The 22487-nt window shown below is 41.9% G+C and overlaps 1 protein-coding gene across 1 annotated transcript in view; it reads left to right on the forward strand.

Moving 5' to 3' along the window:
• Positions 1-22487, forward strand: part of CNTNAP2 (contactin associated protein 2) — a 1099877-nt gene that overhangs the window by 1070375 nt on the left and 7015 nt on the right. The window contains exon 22 of the mRNA XM_062569605.1: positions 13934-14164. Coding sequence (XP_062425589.1) covers positions 13934-14164 — 231 coding nt within the window. The remainder of the gene's footprint in view (positions 1-13933; positions 14165-22487) is intronic.

Below are 22487 nucleotides of genomic sequence, written 5' to 3' on the forward strand. Positions count from 1 at the left end.
CAGTGGGTCTCAGCAATAGGATGAGAGGCAGTGGGCACAAACTGAAACACAGGAAAGTCTGTTTGCACATGAGAAAAATTTTCTTTACTGTGAGGGTAACAGGGAACTGGAAAAGATTGCCCAGGGAGGTGGTGGGGTCTCCATCCTTTGAGATACTCAGAAGCCATCTGGACACAATCCTGGGCAATGTGCTCTAGGTGACCCTGCTTGAGCAGCAGGGGGTTGGGCTACATGATCTCCAGAGGTCTTTTCCAGCCTCAACTGTTCTGTGATTCTGCACTTTTTATAGCTATGTCTCTATTTCAACCCTCAGACCGTATCTGCCCCTGCAGTTTCCCTCCTTTCCTGTCCAGCACAATTGGCCCCTTTTCAATTTGTCAGTGGGGCAACGGAGCAGAGATGAGGCAAGAAAGGTGGCAGGAAGGTGGCAGAGCAAGGATGAGGCGAGGAAGGTGGTGGAGAGGAAGGTGGCAGACCAGTCTGAAGAGGAGGAGAGCAAGGAAGGAGGCACCGTTCCCCGCCTCCGGAGAGGGGAGAGGGAAGAGCAAAGGGGCAGCAGTCTCTCGGAGGTCTCAGTCTCTATATTAATAAGTGGACATGGGGCCGATGGGCTTTCCTGTGGTTCCCGCTCCTTTTTTCAGTGCCTGACCCCCTCGCGCAGGTGGGGGGCTGCCCTCCGCAGGCCTCCAGCAGCGGCCCCAGGGCGTCGCTTCGCAGGCGCCTCCGCACAAAGCCAAGACGCGGGAGGCGCGGGGGGAGGACTTCCAGCGAGCTCCCCTCACTCCCCTCCACCCCCAGGAAAAAAACAAAACAAAACACCCCCAAATTCAGGCCGTGGATTTGCTTCGCCGCTCCCTCTCGCGGGGCCTCGCTGGAGCAAGAAAGTCCGCGGGAGCGCGGAGCACCGCGCCGCTGCCCGCTGCGGCGCCCCCGGCTCGGAGGGGAGGGCCGGAAGGGGAGGGTTTTTTAAAAAAAAAAAAAAAGAAAAAGAAAAAAAGGGGGGGAATAAAAAAAGGCAGGTAAGGCGGGCGGGGAGGGTCGCTCGGAGTCGCGGCAGCTCTGCGGAGGCAGCCGGAGCCCCCACTGCTGTGACGAGCTGGCGCCCGTTCTCTGCCGGAGCGGGCGGAGGTGAGCGCGGCCCCGCGGAGAGGGGGAGACGGGGCGTGGGAAAAGGTCCGGGCAGGGGGCACCGCCAAGGAGCAAAGCGCGCTCCCGCGCACTGCCCTCCCCCCAGCCCCCGCGACAGACCGGGGCGCGCTGCCGCGGGCGCCCGGGGCTGGTCGCGGTTTGTGCGCGGCTCGGCGCGGCTCCTTTCGTGCTGATCAGCCCTGATCCGCTCCCCTGGGAGGAGGGAAGAGAGGGGGCATCTCCAGGGGAGGAAAAGGACAAGCTGGCTTAGATCATTCTCTGACGCCGATGCTTCGACCCACCTGTAAGTTTTTTTGTTTGTTTGTTTGTTTTTTTAACCTACTGCTTGTAAAGGAAGCAGGCTAGTTAGCAAGCTTGCTAGGCACGTCTGTTATCTGATCCAGCTGATGTGAAATTGAACGTTTGAAGCCTTACCTAATGCACGATTTAAGAAAAAGAAGCAGATTTATAGTATTTCTTGTCAGTAGAGCCTCTTAAACTAACTCGATGTACTGTTTCAGTGTATCTCTATACTAGATACAGCATGAGATACTGTAATTCCAATCTATATATATGTGTGCGTGTATATATATGTGTGTGTGTGTATGTATATATGTATGTATTGCAGCCTGATCAAAGGTTCCTCTTTTCCTCAAAACAACCCCATTAGGCTTGTGATTAGAAGCAGCCTGGCTTCGGTGGAAGCACTTGCTTGTTAACAAAGCCATTATGAGCCCTTATACTGTAAATAGCATTGTGCTCTCAGACAGTACTTGTGAATATTCTCGCATGTTTAGATGTACTACTAATAAAATGTTGGTAGTATGCAGTTTGCTTTAGGCCAGACGGAAAGGCTTTAGGCTAGTCTACACCATCTAATAAGGTGCACAGGTAAGTCACTGAGTTAGTGCTTGCACGTATGTTGTCTGGTCCTGTTTTTCCTCTTCCCTGCACAGGCCCAGCTGTGTGTCTTTTTGTCAAAATGTCTCAGCCACCTATTCTAATTACCTGCTGAGCAAGGCTGCAAAAGAGCAAATCCTAGGAATTGCAAAAATGGGCAGGCAGAGAGTGCCTGACATGTAATAGTCTGCATCTGATCTCAGAAGCAATAAAGGTCCAGGTAAGCGATATACGTTAAACCTGAGAGTGAAGGTCCCTCACAGGACTAGAAGAGGAAGTATGTCTCCCTTGGGGTTTCTCCTGGAGGGAAAGCAGTTCACTGACTCTTTTTTTTTTTTTTTTTTTTCCTCCCCACTTTTCTTTTTTCCCTTCCCCTCCCCTCCCCCCACAATATCAAGCCACACCCCTTATTTCATCCTCGGTTTATCTGTTGAGCTCAGTTTTTGGTTTCCAAATGATGATGAAATGCGCTACTTACCATTCTTTATGGAACGTGATTTCCTCTGGCTTGGGCTAGACAGGCTTTTCTGCAGGACTTTGCCACAGTAATAGCAGTGTACAAAGTTGTCTTTGCAACCCAAGATTGAGAGCTCTCCCCACCTTTTAAGATGATTTAGTAAGTCTGCCCTAATTGTGGTGTAGGTAACGCTTGCACTGCTTGCTACTGTACAAGAAGCTGGGAAACCTGATTTAACTTACCAGGCAACAGGCTTAAAATTAGCTAAAGGCAGTAATTTGCCACAGAGTGGGTAATTCAGCAATGAAACTCAGTGGTGCAGGATGCTGCGGATGCAACCTTCATCTCAGGGAGTCTTGGTAGTTTGTTGGTCTCATCTAATGTGGCTGTTACTTTTTTTTATGATAAGTTGACATTGTGTGCCAGATAGTGTAATAGCAATAGTTTTCAAAAGTTAGCATATTGCACATGGAGAAAATACAAAGGAACACTTCACATATGCATATATATATAACACAAAAAATCAAAAGCCTTTAGTCTTTCTTGGATCAACCAAATCATAGTATTCTCATCCTTGCTGGGATTTTGCTTTTCATTTTCTTGCCACTTCAGGCTTTTGATGACTGAATTAAATTTCCACTGGTTAGAAAGATGGTTGTGTGCATATTGCCAGCATGGCTATCTCCTGAAAAATGTCAGTTCCCAAAGAACTCTTGTTTATATCCTACATTAAATTGAAATCAGGCATTGTAGTATAAGAGCTATAGATTTCTTTTGAATTAAAAAAGAAAAATTGTGTGGGACTGATGAAAGTTTTAGCCTGGTGAAACGAACATCCTTAAAAGTGGTATCTTATCAAGCAGTTCTCGGATATTTAATCTTTTTTTTTTAAAAAAAAAAAAAATCTTTAAGAATACAGAGGGATAATACAAGACATACATGGTAGATAATTTTAAAAAATCTTATTGAAAAATAATTTTTCAGTTTCAGATTTGACATATCTCTTTCAAATGTTTTTTTCTAACTTTGTCCCTATTTCTAAGTGAAGACAGTAAGTAAGATAAGCAAGAAAGGAGGGAAATGCAATATCCCTCCCAATTCTGAGGATCTTTTGTCTGTAAGAACTTTTATTGTTTTACAGTAGTATCTGTGATTAAAAAAGACTCAGTTACTTTGTCAGTCATTTAAGTTTAAGAACAAAATTGGCTCTCTAATTCCTTTTGCTCATCTATCACCTGTATTCCCTCATTTCATTTAGAGATCTACCTGCAGAGAAAAAGTAGATGAAATGTTTAATTCTTTGTTGTGGGTGATAGTCTTCTACTATTGCCCTCCAACTTTGCTCTTATATTAAGTGAAGGAGATAGAGGATGGGATAGGAAAAAAGTCATTGTTCTTGAAGCTGACTGTCAGATACTATTTATGCTTTTTTTTTTTTACCTTGAAAACTGCTGATTTCTGCAACTTGGGGTAAATAAGTAGATACTGAGCACTTCACTTGTCTATCGAAAGATTTCCATTAGCCTTCAAGAGGGTTTGTGCTCAAGGTAAGGGATACAGCCTGGCTGAATGACATTTGTGACCCTTTCTGTCAGTTCAGGCCATCATCTAGGTGGATGTTGTTTCTTTTTAGCTTCCCATACATCTAGATTTCTTACTTCAAACAACAATTTGAAGGATTTTTTGCCTCTGCTGCCAGAGGAGAATGGTTAGTCACAGAATCACCAAATGGTTGAGGTTGGAAGGGACCTCTGGAGATCATCTAGTCCTAGATCAAGTGTACTGCTCAGGCAGGGTGAGCATGTTAGAGCATGTTAGACAGGATCGTGTCCAGGCCTTGAACATCTCCAGAGAAGGAGACTCCACAACCTCTTTGGGCAACCTGTTCCAGTGCTCTGTCACTCTCACAGGGAAGAAGTTTTGCCTCATATTCAGGTGGAACTTGTGTGTTTCAGTTTGTGCCTGTTGCCTCTTGTCCTGTCGCTTGGCACCACAGAAAAGACTCTGGCCCCATCCCCTTGCACCCTCTGTTAAGGTATTTGTAGATGTTAATAAGATCCCCTCTCAGTCTTCTCTTCTGCAGGCTAAGCAGGTCCAGCTCTCTCAGCCTTTCATCATAGGGGAGATGCTCCAGTTCTCTAACCATCTTTGTAGCCCTGATGATCTTCATAGCCTAGTCCTTTAGAAGAGAATTAGAATGCAACACAAATTTATGACATGATTGTGTTATCATTCACAGTTGGTTATAGAGGATAAGAGACAGACATGTCTCTCTTCCCCCTACAAGCCCTTGTGGTGTTTGATCCCACTGTGGCAGAGCTGACCATTACCTCCAGTGGAGGTTCTGCCCCGGCTGGACTTTTCAGAGACCTGGCTGGAATGGAAATGTTTAGACTTGTACCAAAATCGGGACTCTGAATTGGTGAGATGGATGCCATCTTTCTGAAGGAGGAGTCCTACATGCTAGGCATCATTCCTTGGCATTTGAAGATTCTCCGCAAATCTGGGTGTTTCTTCTTTTTCTCAGATTATGTTGTTCAGTTACCCTTGGAATTTTCTGTTTTATCAGTGGGACTGTTTGATGCAAACTATGCCTCACTCAGTGACCTTTCCAGAGTCCTGAGAAGTATGTGGGTTATTTAATAAAAATTAAAAAATAAAAGCAGTGTCTGCACCTGGATTTTTGTTAACTTAGATCTCAGGACATTTAAAGTGAAATGCACACATTGCTGTCCCGATTAGATGGTGGGGGAAATTCTATATGCTCTACGAGCAGAGAGGGGGAGAGCTTGATATGAATATCAGAAGTGACTGACTTGAGGTTCTGCACGAAAATGGTAGCAAAATATGAAGAAAATACTTCTCTTGGAAGAATTGCATTCACTTTCATTGCTGGGCTTCATTTTGTTGGGCTTCGTTTTGTTTTGTTTTCGATTACTAAAAACTTTGCATCATCAGTCAATACTGTTTTCATTAAAAATCATTGTAAATTCCTAAATTTCATCTGCAATTTCAAAGTTGAAAGTTTCTGGAAATCGTATGTCTAATATGAAATGTTCAAACATCAATTACTGAGCCGTTGGTACAGAGGAATGGAAAAATAGTTCAACTTGTTTCTAGGGCCTCTTTATTAATAGCCGTATGAAACCATTCCTGTGTCAAATTGTCTCTGCAGCGTTCTTCTCGGTGTCTCTTTGTCCGAAGAGCCGTGGTTCAGCACGTGGTTCCGATCAGTGATTTACTCTCTCCATTACGCAGTGACCTTAAAGCCATATTTCCTCTGCTAGTCGCCCGTTTGTGGAACTGCTCCAGAGCTGCTCCGTGGCACAGCTTTCAGGCCTATTTTAAGTCTTCAGTGCTGCGTATTTCTCGCCTATTCCAGTCGTTTCCAGCTTGTGCTCAAAGTAACAGGAGGGCTTCATAAGGCAGCAGTACCCTTGGCTATGCCGATAAAGCTGCTGCCGTTGGGGCCTTCGCTAGTAATTTTTCTTGTGCTTGCTCGTTGGACGAGGCACGTCAGTGTGGCGCAGCAAAGGAAAGCACTACATGTGCCACTCCATGTGCTGTGGCCGCCCGGCCGGATTGATTGGGACTGCCATGCTCGTGTCGCGTCCTTTGGTTTCCGGGACAGTACTTCAAAGCACGACAAATAACGTCCTCCCTGTATTTCAGGCAGTGGTCAGTAAGTTTGTCAGTCTGTACATAAATTGTCTAAGGAAAACTTCTGTACAAGCTCTAACTCTTTATAAAGGAAGACCTAAAGTTACAGTAACTGAGTCTTACTGCACTATCACTTGCCAGGTTTCATTGCATTTGTTTCAGCAAATGCTGCCACAAAAATTGGGTGACTAAAACCCCAGTCAGTGCACAGTCCAGTCATTTTTTTTTCTTCTAGCTGTGAAAGATCTCTTGTGCGAGTCGCTTGTGTCACCCGGGCGTTCCCGTTCCCTCTCGCCACAGGAAACGTCCACGCGTGAGGCGGTAGGTGTGCGTTAGGTTTCGGTGAGGCCATTACTGGGACAAGAAACGGAGGCGCTAAGGCGATCTTCCCGTAAGTAGCTCGTCTGCGCGAAGCTACCACGGCCAACCGTGCTCTCGCCGTAGCCAGCGAACGCCAGCGGCAGAGGGCAGGGCCATGCTGCGGGCAAACCCGACGCGCCCGGCAAGAAGCGCGGACGAAGGGATCTGACTGGGGATCCGGGTTGTCAGTTAAACTGCTGGCGTGAGTGAAAAGGAGAGCGAGGGGGCCCCAAATCTGAGAAAGGGGCGGTAGCTGCATGCGAGGATTTGAGGTGGGTCAGCACAAAGCAAAAAGAGGGCTTGTTGGGAGCACAAGGGGTTGAATAGGGACCTGCAAAGAGATTAGACGAGTGTGTTTCTCAGGAAAAGCTGTCCCAGGGTGATGGAGCTGTTGGAAGAGCCGCTGTGTTCCAGTAAGGCCTTTGAGTACCATGTTCCCTGTTAGCTTTGAAGGCAATTTTAAGGAAAGACCTTCCTGGCCGCCCGCTGTGCTCCCGGTGGTGCTTGCTTGTGGGTGCTCTGCTGTAGCCCTCTCCTCCCAGAGAGGCTGGCCCATGGCAGGAGCTGCCACGGGGGGGAAGAAGCCCAGACGGAGGAAATGAAGGCACGAGGGCCCATGCGGGGCAGGGTGAAGGGGATGGGAGGTCCTCCCACAGCACGTGCCACCAGCGAGGATGACACGATGGCTGTCTCAGCCCCACAGGGAGCTGGAGGCCGCACTGCTGGTCCTCGCTGCCTTTGCCCTCTGCCAGCAGCTGGTGGCGGCTGCGTTGGCACGAAGGAAAAGGGCTTTTGTGGCTGCTGGGAGGCATCCAGATGCTGTCTGGCTGTCACAGGTCCGTGGTCTGGAAAAAGCGCGTCTGCTATGCAGAAGTTGAATTTTTGCATCCAAAAGCAGTTGGTAGTCACTGGCACATTGGTAACGTGTGCAACTCAGATTTCTGTCCTCAAGGGTCACTTTCCCCTTTGCCTGCTCGCAGAGCAAGCCCATACCAAATACCCTACAGCTGGATCTGTTGTCCCACTTGGTGTGCGTGCACAGAGAGCTGTGCATGCTAGTTCCATTTTAAATAATGGCCAAAATAAAATTCCTATTGTTTTATATTCAGTTTGTATCACTGATTGAATTTTAATCAGAAATTGAATTAAAACCAAGGGAGGTTTGAGGGCTGTGGCAGGTCTTTGCAGTTATTCGGTTTGGGGCTCCTACATGCCTGCAAATCCCTGCTGGTTTACAACTGCAGCTTCATTAAATGCTGTTCTGGTATTTCAGCTTCTCTGCTTCAAACTCCAGGTGTTTAGAATAGCTAATATGGCATGAGTTATTTGCACAGTTTAGTACTATAAAATACATGCAAGTATTATATAAAACACACTGGTCTTAAGGCAGAAGAGGAATCGCTAGTAAGTAAACAGGTATTTGAGCCTTATAGCCAAGGGCGTTTGTTGGAAGACCTAGGTGAAGTGTCAGGATGTGGTTTACCCTTTGCCTAGCGTCATCCTGCTAGCTGGGTGCTTAATAGTTCTCCTGGATGGGAGCATTGGAGCCCTACGGCTCTGGTCCGTGGGTGGGTATTTGCCTCCCCAGATAGGTTCTTCATCTGCCCGCGTAGTGTATGAGATCAAAGCCAACTCATTAATTCTTTCTTTTTACATCCTGCCAGTCCTCAAGTATGTGCATGTGCCAGGGTTCGCTGCTGGGCTGAACCGTTTCATCTAGGCATCGAACACTGCAAGAAGAGAGTGCTTTAGCCGTCTCAGTGGACCGGGACTTCTGGAAATCAATAGCTTCCTTTCAGTGGCATTTAAACTGCTTTCTATTATGCTGAGTCTGATACAGTAACACAGAGCTGCTTAAGATGCCTGTTGGGCTGATCTTTGAGCAGGGGGTAATGTAACAAGATACCTTTCTGAGTGCCTGGGACAAGAGAACACAAAGGGCTTTATTTCATGGAGAAAAATCTGTTGCTAAGGCTGAAAGCAGTTAGTGATTCATTTAATTGAATCAATGAATTCACCTGTGCAGTCTATTATAATATTATAGAGACATGGTTTAGGCTCAATTTAGTACAGATAGCTGAAGGGTTATAGAGACTTATAATGAGTTTCCTTCTTTCTACCCACTGAGTAGATGCTTTATCTTAAATGAAATGGAATAACATTCTGGCAATTTGTAGCAAAAAAATACCATTCTGTGGCAAAAGCATACACCTCATATTATTGGTATGGCTTCTGTATTTTCAGAATTAAGCTCTCATGTTTCTCCTTGTAACTAGGCACATTTAAATAGGTCACTGTATTAAAACCAAACAGATGTTTTTTCTAGTTTTGAAAAGCAAAACTCAAATGCTGTCTTGTTTTAAATGTATAAGAAATAGTATTTAGTAAATTGAACTGGAAGAGCTTTGATTTTTCTGCTGGGACTTCTGTTTAAAAGGCATCCTCTATCACAACCAAAATCACTGCAATATGTGGTGTTTTTCTTGTCCCTTTCTCACTGTGTGCTACTTCGGGCAGAGCTTTTCCATCACCAAAAAAGAGAGAATTCTAGATGCCTATAAAATTTACTGAGAATCTTGCTATGCTAGAAGTATTCTTAGATATGGCTACTTCCTGCTGTGAAGGGCATCACTACAAAACTCCAAGGGGGTTTGTACCAGAATATTTATTCCATATGTTGTACATATGTACAAGCTATACTTCAAGTTCTGTTGTGTTTCCTTCCTAATGGAACGTAATTTGCGATGAATAGATGGCCCGATCTGCCCTCTGTGTGTATTGAATACTATGCAAGGTCCAGAATTTATTGTAACTCTCTGTATTGTAGATCAATACAGAGAGTTACAATAAATTCTGAACCTTGCATACTTGTGTCTGTTGATTCAGGCTGCCCTTTCTCTCTAGCCTTTCTCAGTGATGCTAAAAACACATACAAATCTCCAGCTCTGCTTAACTCTAGCATTTGCCTTTCCAGTAGTGCTGTTAAAAACATGCTACCTTTTTGTCCAGAGACGCTGTGGTGTTTTCAGCTACCCTATAGATGTTTCACAGGTAAACATGCAAAGTTGAGAGGGGAGAGAAGAAATGAACAGAAACAATTAGTTACTATTTTAGGCATGTGTCTGCTTGTACACATCAGATGTGCACTGACTAGGTCAACTTCGACAATAATCTGAACCAAATTGTTTGTCTTGCAGTAGTGCCTGGGCATGAATCACAATTCTGCATCTTCAGGTACCATAGCAAGGGTGAAAAGTCCTAAAAAATGGCTAATGTAACTGTACTGATCAGTATTTCTTTATACTACGTATACATTCATTACTTCTGCACAGGTCCAGTCACTTTTTTCTTAATACGCAATGTATTGTTTGTTTGTTTTCTTCTGGATCCTTAGGATAATCAATTTCATCCTGTTGCATGCTCATTAATGGTGCCTCATGAGCACTAGCACGCTCAGGAAAAACAAATGTTCATTGCGTCTTTTCACCCGGGTGGAAAAGAGCTTCAGTGGTAGGGCATAATTTTCAATTGAGCAGTAATACTGTTCATTGATATATGGCATGTTTCTGTCATAGCTGTGGAAGATAAGCCCCGAAATCAAAACCAGTAATTAAACTCTAGTTTCTTTTTGCTGTTAAAGAAATAACAAAGCATAAATAACAAATAATTGATGTTAAAATCTAATTTTAATTACAGCACACAGAAAATGCAATGACATCTATGAAGTGCTTAGTATAGCGGTACTAATTATATCTGTTTTAAAAATGTTAGTTAATCTTGGTAGACAGTTGTATAGTTATTCTGCCAATGTTCAATGTTAAATATTTGTATATTGAAGTCGGTCTGTGCTAGAATGGGTTTGATAGAATGACCTCTGGTTTATGCTCATAGTCTTCATCTCAAGTTGGTTGAGTTATGCAGTCAAGGGAATAACCACTTAAACCAGAAGTGAAAATGGACTTTTGAGTGGGATTTTTAGAAGCTTTTCACTGCATAGATGCTTGTGGGTAGGTAGGATGCCAAAAATGATTGCTGCATCAGAACTGATCAGTTCTGATGCAGCAGTAACAGTAACACTAGTAACGTTAATTTACATGGCTTTGCACTAACTTATGTGCTGAAAATTAAAACAATGGAAAACAGCTGCAGTGCGTATTTCCCTTTATTTTAAATGTCACTGTCATCCTTTTTTTGTCTTTCTCCTCCTTTTATTACAGTGAGAAAATTGAATTTTGGTCATGGCAACAAAGGCGTATTTCATTATAGTCATTACAGCCTCCAAGGAGGGGTTCACAGCAGGCTCAGGTATGCAGGGAGGCAAAGTATAATGGTTTAACATCAGAGAGTATTGGTGTGCAGAGCCCCATGAGACTCGCAAGGGAAGGGACTTGTTCACAGTTAGAGCATGAAACATCAACACTAAAACGAGATGGATCAGGTGGATGTGGTGTGGGTTGAGCATAAGTTTACATGAGGTGACTTGCACAACTATCATTTGTGGAATGTCTGAAAAATGGAGGTCTTTATTAAGGTGCCTTGTTGGCATTTTTTTTTCCTCACAGGAGCTAGTATCCATCTCTTATTACTCACTGAGTTAGAGAAAATAGTATTGAAGCTGCTAAAGTAGTACAATCATATTTGTGGACGTTTGTTTTTGTCGTTGAGAATTTCAAGTGGGACATTATTAGCGTTACTGGGTGAAGTTCCATCAAATCTATATGAAGATGAATAAAAGATTATAACTAAACTGCTATTGACAGTTTTTAGTGTTTAAATTTTTTTTAATTCATTATTAGATGATAGGCATTTCTCAAAATTGCATGCATTTGCTGTATTTACAGCATGAATATTTTATTGGAGTAGAAAATGGTGAATATTGCAGCCAGGTATGAGTCTTGTCAACCCCTGAGTGTTATGGTTTACAAGCAGCATTCAAATGCACAAACTCTGACTTTCGTACAGCTTTTGTACAGCTTTTGTATACTGAATATGGGAAATGTGCATGTATGGATTAGTGTACTTATTTGAGTACGAAATCTTTGAAGGCGAGGATGCTGATTGTGCAGCCAGGCCCGTTTTCCTTAAAGGGGGAGGGCCGCGTGAAAGACCATGCGACTCATACAATGATTTAAATGAATTTAGTCTAGTCTCTGGCTGAGTTCTGAGCATGTTTCCACTTTGTCACAGGTGACAGCCACTGCTCACTGACAGCCTGTGAAATGTAGCTGCAGTACTGCTAAAGGCTGCACGAACGCTAGCCGAGTAAGAGGACGTTACCAAATGGGCAAGGAGAAGGGAGAATGGAGGGGGGGCAGAACAGGTTGGCTCTTGTACAGTGCATCACATAAGGATCCCATGTAGATAATCTTCAGATTATGCGTCTTTCTTCTGTGTCCTGATGCGATGTGGGACTTGAGCATTGTATGTTTATAATTCCGATTTGATTGCAGAGACAAAAAGCACAGTTTAATTTTGTGTGGTAACCAAGAAAATGTTTTAATTGTGCTCGGGATTTGTCCAGTTTTCACCATGTTATTTCCTCCTCCCGTGCCCACGCACACTCACGTTTACTATGTAAACCCAAAATACAAAAGTTATTTGAAATGCTCTGCCTGGTTTACAGCCTTGAAACTCCTTGTATGCATATGAGGTAAAACCCTTATTGCTCTTAGAAATAGTACAGTTGTATGTAACATGGCAGTTCTTAGGAAGCCCAATAATAAATAATTGTCCCAATGTTAGTTAGAACTGAATGCAGAGTTATCAAAATGATTTGTAGTACATTTTCTAATAACACTTTTTTTTAATTTCGCATAGCAAAACTGAAACCCAGATGTGCTTTGGGTGAAGAGCTGGCAGCCAACTCTTAAAATAAATCTCTTCCACTTTCTCCTCCTACCCCTCTCAGGAGAACCCTTTCTATCTCAGTGCTGTTCACCTTTCTCTCTTTCTTTAGTAGCACTCGTGATTTGTATACATCATTTTTATCAGCAGCTCTGTCTTTTCAAACCCTTACATTGTTCCTCCTCCAAACAGTGAACACTGTTCGATCTCTGAAGAGGTCGCTTTTGAACAAACTGAGGTTGCTTCTTTTTTTTCCCCCTCTGTCCTTGGAATACAGTCCTGCTTTCTCAACTCGGTAGGATTTTTGTCCATTGACTTAAGGGGTCAGATATTAACCCCTTTCCTTGCTGACCCAGGAATCGAAACCTGGTGAGAGGAAGATTGAAGCCGGAGTGGAAGCACACACGACTGCTCTCAGTGGCTCGAGTAGTACACTGCGGTACAGCACAAATATGATGCTGCCATGATTCATTTGTATTTACTCTGTGCTATCACTGAAGAAATCAACTTCTTCAATTCCTCACTGCCATGTAAATGTTCAATCTCACACTGCAGTGATGCTTTGAAATGTTAACCTCTTCTCTGATGCAGGCAGCTGGTAAGATTTGCCAAGATTTTGTTTGTGCATTGTTGTGTGCTGGGAAGAGTATTTCATGCCATCTCATGTCCTGGCAGGAATAAAGCAGCTGTGAATGATCTGCAAATTCCTTTGTAGCAAGGACATGTGCTATACTTTTCTGGCTATTGTTTTGAGGATTGTTTTAGCTTGTCTTTTAAAAGAGAGCAAGCTGCTTGGGCTTGGCCGGAGGGTAGGTATTCTAAAAAGCAAGTCTTATATTCGATTCATGAATTCTAACTACCAGTTTGTATGTTAACTGGCAGCAACAACTTGTAATATGTTTGACATCCAAAGTGCTCTTAGTTGATGTAGGCTCTGATGTGAAGGTGAAGGAGTACATACACGCGTGCCTCATTCTGCATCTCCTGGCTGGTGTGTTCATACCACTTTACTGAATTCCCAGTAGAGGGGAACTGGAGAGAGACTATTTTCCATTGCAGGCTTGATCTTTTAGTGAGGAAATAAGAGGGGGAGGGAGAGAGGGAAAGAGCTGCAGAGAGGAGGGATTGTTAATGGCAAATGCACGTGTGCAGTGATGCTGTTCATAGGGTCCTGATTGACTCAGAGGGGTCTGGAAAGCAACCAGCCAAGGTAAATTAAGGAATAGCTCTTGCAGCAATAGTTTCATATAGGAAAAGAGATCCTGGCAAGGATTGTCACTATAACTTCTCCTTTGTCACTTCTTCTTGGAGAGGAGATTTTCCTGGTCTTTTGTTCTCTGCTGCTTCCTCTTTCCCTACCTTACATTTTAATGAAAACACAGCAGTGAAACCAAGTCCCATCAAGGCCTGAAGGCTGCCAGCTTCAATCAGATGAAGTGTGAAGAAAACTAGCAGGGTCTGAAATGTGCTCAGACCCCTGAAAGAGAGATTTTTGGGAGTTCAGCTTGGGGAATTATGTGCTGTGCTTTCCAAAGCAGTGAATTGTGCTGATTTAATCTTTTTTCTTTTTTTAATTTCCATTAGAAATTGGGAAGATCGATCAAGATATATATAAATACAACACACCGGGATTCACTGGCTGCCTGTCAAGAGTACAGTTCAACCAGATTGCTCCGCTCAAAGCAGCTCTGCGACCTACCAACGCCTCCTCTCACGTCCACATTCAAGGTGAACTGGTAGAATCCAACTGCGGAGCATCTCCGTTGACAATCCCGCCAATGTCGGCCGCTACGGACCCGTGGCATTTAGATTCAGGTAAGCTGAGATTTATTTTAAACGAATGCAGCTGAGCACATCAGGAAAGAAATATATCCACCCTCCTCTATAAGGAAGAAATTTAAGTAGAGCGGAAGCAGCTCATAGACGATTGTGGGGCAATAATCACAGTATGAAATGCAAAGCTGGAGTGCAAGAGTTACTGCTACTTCTACATGCAGTTATGTTTTGGTTTTTTTTTTTTTTTTTTTTTTTTTTTGCTTTTTTTAAATTAATTTTAAGTTTGTGAAGCAACGTTACAATGTGGTAGCAAGGGACAGAACTTATCTGTTTTGCTCCCTCTAGCACCTTCACGTTAGAGTTGAGTTCATTTGTGTCCTGAATTCATGATGTATTTGCTTTTTGCATGTATTCTTTTCAAAACAAATACGTTCAAGTTTGTTTACTGTCTCCACATTTTAAATGGGTTGGACAACAAAGCTTCAGTTTCATAGTGCTTTGTATCCTTCTTGTCTGACACCTTCTTACCTAACAGAACAAGCTTCTGGGCTCAAAACACTGCAGGAGGGCATTAAATCTCATCAGAGTTGCAACATTTAAATATTCTAATTTATTTCTTTTCTGTAAATCATGTGCGGTTTGAATCTTCACTTTTGAGCTAGCTGTTGTGACAGCACTTTCTTTGTGGTATTGGGTATGTAACAAGTGAAGGGTTGCTCATATGGATAAAAAATTGCTTATAATAGCATTTCTTATGTTGGATTCTGAATAAGTGAATATATTCTAGTCTGCCTCATCCAAAAAAAAAGTAAATCTAATTTTAGACATAAATGTATTTATAAACTGCTGATCTGTTTTCCATGCTTGAAATGTCTGCTTTCCTTAGACTGTGTTTAATGAGAAATGCCATTAAGCACAATTGCATTCATCTCATGCTGAAAATGCTGGAAAGCAAAAATGATGTGCTGATCCTAGCAATCTCATCCTGCTTTGTGACTGACAGTCTTTGAAAGTATACATCATGCCTGACTTTAGAGGGTTTTTTTTCTCTTGCTCCTTGGGTTTCAGATAAATACTTTTTAAAAAAAAAAAAAAAAAAAAAAAAAGTTCCCTTCAGATTTATATAGCGAGGCATATGTTGACACCTGTCTCATACTGTGGCCAGACTCTGATTTCATTTTTACTGGTATAAAATAGAACTACTTCTGACAAGTTGATGGATTGGCAGTGGTATAAAATCAAAATGTTAGGAAATGGCCTTGGTACTAATTATTTTTTGCCCGGGGGTTTTGGGAATGTAGCTGTCAGTCTTGGTACAAGAGCAGGACACAGCTCTATATGTGTGTCTTAGAAGAATGTGCCAAGGTCATACTTTTTTTCTCCCAATGTCAAGCAATTCCTTGCAGAGTTTTATTTCAGCCCTTTAATCAAGAAATGGAGCACAGGCTTATAAGGAGAGCGGAGATATTCCAGGGCTGAGGGTCTCAAATCTAGATGATATACAAGCAGTACCATACTCTAAAAGCTCTCATTCGATCCTTGCAGCCATCCCTTTTTAAAATTTCAGTGTCTCTCTCCTTCATTTATAAACTGCAATCTTCTACTTGAATTTTTTTCACCACAAATCTTTCTGATCCTTCTGTTTCTTCTCTGGAATTACTAGGTCAGTTTGTACCTAAAAGTTGTATTCTATGCTCCTATTTCTGTAAAAGCACATTTGTGGAAGGATACCTCATTAGTTCATGTTTTTTAAAAAGTGTGTCATAAACATCTTGAGGATAAAAATTGCTCCTGTGATTCTGGTGCAGTTGCTGTGGTTTGGTTGTTAATTTTGGCTGGTTTCTTCTTCCTTTTGATAATTTGACTGCAAGCTAGTAAAAGACTATGACTGGATTTATACAGGACGGTTGAGCTGTCCTGATAGCTTCAGGTATTGAGAGGTCCTGTTCATCCTAGCCTCATGGTACTACTCTTCTCTCTGGGTTGGCTCAGTGTCCTGCTGGAAGCTGTGCTGTGTCAGTGCTACTTCACTGACCTGGCAGAATACACACTTTTTACATCTGTTTTAGATGTGGTATTTGGCTCATAGAGGTAGCATGAAGGATATCAGATAGCACATAGTATGAGATTAGGTTGGCTCAAGCTGGCTCAGGGTAACTTCTGCCTGGAAAGCCAGCTCTTCATTGTAATGGCAGGACTTTACTTGACTGTGTTGGTCACAGGCAGCCAGTGTATGAGTGGCCCACCTTCGTTTTTGGCGATGAGGACTGGAGGCTAGGGGTTGTCCTCTGCAGTGCTCAGCAGGAGAGGAAGGAGATCATACTGCTTTACAGTTTTCTAATAAGGAACTGCTATACTCTAAAGGGAGCGACAAAGTCAAGTCTGGGTGTAGTGGAATGAAATTTCAGAGCAATGGAGTGATGTTTCACAGCAGCAGGAGTGAAAGAGCACTTAGTTGTATTTGAGCAATTTAAGACTCTCACTCCAGGTGAGAACTTTAATCCAGCTGAGAACTTTAATCCACTTGGATGAGTCTGAAGTTGTGCTTCCACAATATGAAGAGCAAGATAGTCAGCCCCTTCTGTCAGTATCAGTTAGGAACAACTCAGTCTTTGTACAAGCATCTCTAGTGATCAGACACAGCTGGCTCTGTTTCAGTCTCAGAAAAAGTATGTGCTGTAGGCTACATAACCTTAGACTTGCACACAGATCTTGATCACTGGTGAATGAACATGTTTATTTTAATGTCACTTTACACCAGCAAGTTACTAGTTTGCGCTCAAAATTCTCTTTGTTTCCAAAACCCTACTAAAAGACTTTCTAAAGCAATATATGAAGAGAGAAAATGAAAAAATAGAGTAATAAATAGAGATTCCCACTGGTTCTAGAACAGGCATGTTCGTAATACTGTGAATTTCCTCCTTCACTGAACTGGCCAGAAGGGCAAAGACAGTAAGCTCTTTTGGAAATCACAGAAATGCTTGCAGTTGTACTAAAGGAAAAGACACGAGATGTTCACACTCACTCTCCCACAAGGAAATGGTTGCAAAGAACATGGCTATGAAAACAAAAATTGCTAGGTATGCAACTTCTCATTTCATATGTGTTTATCTATAATTTTTATTATTGCACTCGTTTCATTTTAAATAGATTTTTACCAAAATGTAAGAAATGAGGGGGACAAAAAATGAGGGGGGGGGAACATCCTCTGTGAAGAATGAACTTTGTGTGGCAAGTATCATATGGTTTAAGTTTAATTCTGTGATGTATCCTGAACTATTTCTAATTCATATTTTGGGTAAGTGTAGATTGAAAGCTTTACTTCTCAAATAACATCAAATTGAACTTTGAGGATTGAAAACTGTTATAGGAGGGGATCAAAGATAAGTGGCTAAGTAGGACAATTACACTGGAAGACGGATATAATGACCCTTTCACCTCTAAACTACAGTACTTGATCAGATCTTACAGGTAATTACTAGAAGATGTTAGGCAGGTTCTGCCTGACAGGTGACCTACAAGAAATATTTGCCTTAAACTCTCTTATGTGGTTATGATATGAACACTTCTTGCTAGCTGCAAAACATTTTGGATGCCTACAGAAAGGCTAAGGAATAAATCAAAGATATACATCAATCGTTTTCAAGTGACCCTTACAATCAAGTTCAGGATTTTATTCATGAGAAAGTTTGCTGGTGGATTCGCTGCATGAATGGGCGGTACAGCTTCTCAGTTCGTTGTCTTGAACCTTCTCTTGCTAGCCTTAAAATAGTGCGTATTTCAAACTTACGGTGTTAGTACTTCTCAGTTCTTTTTATTTTTTTTTCTCATTGTTAGAATGCAGTCTCCTTCCCTCCTCCTCCACTGCTGGCATTTTGCCATACTACTGCGACATTTTATTAAACCATTACCTTGTTCAGCTTGTAAGTATTTTTATAGTATGTAGTCTTTTCCTGTTGCCATGGTGATCCTTTCTCGGTGGTGATGAAGCACAAGAATTCAACAAGTCATTCTTTCAAGAATGACTTTTGTTTTTTGTTTTTTTTTTTTTAAAGGCGATAACTGAAAAAAGTAGATCAGCAAAACAGTTCTTTTCTTTCCCCCCCCCCCTCCTGACATCATTATCTCAGTTCATGTGAGACAATCCACTTTGCCTTGGACATATTTAAAAAGGAAAGTAGGAATGAGACAAAGAGCGTGATCAATGTCATTGTTATATAAAAATGACTTGTCCTGTCTTTACATATTGTCTAAACCCAGTGAATTACCTGTCTGGCATACATTTCAAAATAAGATTTATAATTACATGTCTCTAACTATATTCGCATACATTTTAATATGCCGAACTGCAGTATATGTTTTTTTAAAAAAAACCAAACCATTACAGATATTTTAATATCTCTAAGATTAGGTTAACTAACATGCATGTCACTGATAACTGACATTGTGCTTATTCTAGGGAAGCAAACAAGAGCCCAAATGGATGAATGTTCTTGTAGTAACTAAACCCTCAAAACTAAGAAGCCTTGTGTTCAAAATCAGAATATACGAATTTTGGGGGGAGTGTTCAGTTTAGACCTCAAAGCTGTCTTAGGTTCTGGACAGAAGAACAAAAAGGGTCTTCCTCTGACCAGACACTGAAGGAATGTGGATTAGCACATTTTGAGTTTAACATCCTATTTGCATCAGTGAATCCAGCAGAAGACAGATTAAAATCAAGGCTAACGTGTGAATTGGTGCTCGTTTTTGCCTCCCAGCAGCAGCAAGGGAGCAGATTCTTTTTCTCTAGGCTTCCTGCAAATGGCAAATGAGTTCACAGGGGGAAAGGATGCAAGAAGCCTTTGTGCATAATGTGGTCTTCCATTTCTGAGCTTCATCTCCTAGGTGCTAGCAAAATTAAAAATAAATAAAAAATGTCTCGAACCCTGTGGCCTTGATCTGAGCTGTTCTCAGAAGGTGGCATTTTTATCAGACAGCCAGGATGTAAGTCTAGCAAAATCTCATAGCTTGATTCCTTAGCCCTGAGTGGTTTTTGCAGGCTAAAAGGTAAATGCTAAAAATTAAGCTGCAACAATTGCTGTTTTTCCCTTCCTAGTCAAGCAGCTAACTAGGAAGAGCATCTGTCTGAAATTCAGCATAATCAGTGCTTCCTCCTTAAATGACTTAATGATGGTGCTTGAATTACTGTAAGTCCCTTTTAATAGGGAATAAAAATGCCTCCCTTGGTCTCATCTAGTTCTTTCACACAATTAAGCACAGCTTTCCCTTATCCTTAAATATCTAATTTCTGTGTGAAGCTTCTGACATCCTATCCAGTATATTAGACAGCTGATGAATTGCCAAACTCATAAATTCTTCTGGCACTCATTGAGAGACCTGTGTTATAGCTATTTCATAAGCAGTGATTTGAATGTTAATGCTGCTACCTAACACAAAGACAAGAAGCTAGAAATATTAATTTGTATTTGAGCGTTTGTCACTGTCTGCAAAGACTATTTTTTACACAAAAACTGACTTTAATAGGACCATCAGGATGGTGTAGATTAGGGGGAAAAAATCTAGAGTAGAGAAGGAAGCATTTAGATGTCTGAGGGCTTCATGTGATTACCTTCTTTTTCCTCTCTTTAGACTGAAAAGTTCTTACCTTCCAGATGTAAGTGGTTGTTCTAGATTAGTTGAGTTATTATAGCTTTTAGTTTTTTTATTTTAGATTTAAATTGCATATTTAAGCTCTCCAGTCAAACTCCATCCTCATCCCCAATTCAAGCTTTTCCTGTTCAAGAAAAAAATAAATACTAGACATGCAGAACCTGATCTTGTTTTCTGAATCATAGCAGCAAGAACTCCTTTCTTCCAATGACTTACAGTTCATCATTTTTTTTCTTATAGATTGTAGCTGTCATAAAATTCCAGGTATAGAGAACTGAAAGAGAACAGCTTCTTCATCACATAGTAACTTTATTATGAAATACATTGGGGTGGGGGGGGGGAAAGCCATTTCTGCCCCCTCCCCTCCCCCCACCACACACACACACCGATACCAAGACTTAGCTCCACAGGCTTTCTGTGCCATAGGGGGATGTATAATGGCAACTTCTAAAGTGATAATATACAATGCCTGAGTCAGCAAAGGCTTTATCAAGGATAATATCAATTACTGCATTTATTGTTTATGTATACTGCAAAACCCAAATCCCTCCACTTTACTTGCCCTTTCCATAGGGAAGATTTCTTTACTTAAGGCTGGTTGTCCTCTTGTTCACTGGGCTGGATATTTTACTTTTGTTTTTTTTTCCTTCTTTCACGTATTCCCTGTGGTTCCATTATCAGTGTTTAGCTGCATACAGCTAGGCTTTGATCAGCACTTAACTCTACTGTTCCCTTGAGAGCACTGAAGCGTTTCATATTCTACATTAATTATAAAAGGAAGTATTTGTTTGTCTTCCTTAACAGATGAAATGTAAGCACTGCTTATAAAATTTTCATGATAGTGATAGCTTAGGCCAGCATGACTAATATCATCAGTTCTTGTCTGGAGACATAGTGAGACCCAATATCATACGGACATTACGGTGAGGAATTAAGAGAGATGAGTTTTATTTTTGATGGATGTAGGTCCTCTAATGTGCTGCAAATCAATTGGAATTTTGGCACAGCAAATGTTTGACATACTACCTCGCAGTCAGAAAGTGCTGAAGTTGAAGCTGCTGATAAGCAAGATCCCAAATTGATTCTAAATATCTGCTCCCTTATCTTCCTTAAAATAAGGAAGAAAATTACACAGTATACATGCATTAGTTACTAACTTTAGAAGATGTTTTGGTTTTGTCTACCTACTGCCTTGCACAATTACTTGCTTGTGTGCAAACCAAGTGAAAAAACTAACAGGATGTGACTGTACAAAAGGGGAAATCAAAGGAGAATCATCTAGCCCATCCAAATTATCAGTGCAGGAATTTATGCCCTGTTTCATATTTTTTCCAGAATAGATTTTGGAGAGATTAAGCTGCAAGGATGCATCTCCTAATAAAGTAAAAGTATCTTTAGCTGGTACATGTGACTTAAAAATGGAAGTTTTTAATAGTAAAATCAGTTCCAGCCAAATTCTCAATCCTATCTCCATCCTACTTAAGCTGATGTCAGAGGAGCTTTAAGTAAATTCTAAGTACTATCATCAGAATCTGTGCTTAAATCCCTTAAAAAGCAGGAATAGGTTTTTTTCCATTCTCATTTTCAGATTGGAAGATTAGGAATATAAGTAGATACATCATTTTTTAAAAAATGATAAGAACTTTCAATACAAAGTTTACCCTGGTAAAGTAGAAAGTCAATGGTATTTTTAATACTACTTCAGCTTTTTTTTTTCTTCTCTTTCTGAAGTGTTATAATTGCCTTGTCTTAGGAATCCTTCAAGGTTCACAAAAGAAGAATTTATTTTCAAAACGGAGGGCAAAAAAATAGGTGCACTGCTCTGCACAGAGTCAAGCATGAGCAACTTCTTACCTCTTCCAACTTGCCCCTTTGAGGTTTTTAAAGAGGGCCACTGCTGTAGGCGCAAGGCCAGAGTGAGGGTCATGGCTAGAGATAGTTTGGTAAAAGACTCGGTCCCAGCCAAGAGAAAGACACTGATTTGGTTTCCTCTGAGGGAAAGCAAGTTCGCCGAGAGCCATGGCTTGGTTTGCACCATGGAGACCAGGCTGCACGGCCAGGAGGAGCTCAGGCAGGCGGAGTGGCTTAGGGTCCCCTAAAAGGGAGAGCCCAGGCAGCAGGAGATGGGTGTTTTGAGAAGGGCCTTCAACACAGCAAGGACACCTGTGGTCACAGCAAGGCCACAGACCGTCTTGTGCTGTTTTACTGAGATCTGCTGAGAGGGTGCTGGGGCCCAAGTTGGGAGCCAGAGCCAGGCGTGAGCCAAGAGCTGGGGTGGGAGATGGGAGGGCACAGGCAGGGAAGTGAGCTGGAGACAGTGCCCAGAGTCTACAGGTTGCGATGGTCAGCCTTAATGAAGACCAATGCGTAAGGGAGTTACTTACTCTTGCTTAGTCAGTTGCGTGTGTTGAGTTTCTTTTCCAATCTGATCTCTTAAGGATGGGTAATGTGATGGTGACTACCCATTTGTTTCTATTATCAAGAGTCAAGCAGTTAATGAAGAAGTTTCTGTACTTACAATACATAATGAGGAGCAGTCTCTAATTTGCAGCCATGGTAGTATTGCCTCATGTGACTGGCAGAGTTGATAGAATTTGACAAAATGCAGCCAGAGCGCTTGCCTTTGTTTTCCTTTACGTTATGGTCCATGGAGAAATATGTTAATGAACTGATTAGCTTCAAGGGCTTTCTCAAAATTCTAAGGTCTCTGTGA

This window comes from Rhea pennata, chromosome 2, assembly GCF_028389875.1.
Source record: "Rhea pennata isolate bPtePen1 chromosome 2, bPtePen1.pri, whole genome shotgun sequence".
NCBI lineage: Eukaryota > Metazoa > Chordata > Aves > Rheiformes > Rheidae > Rhea > Rhea pennata.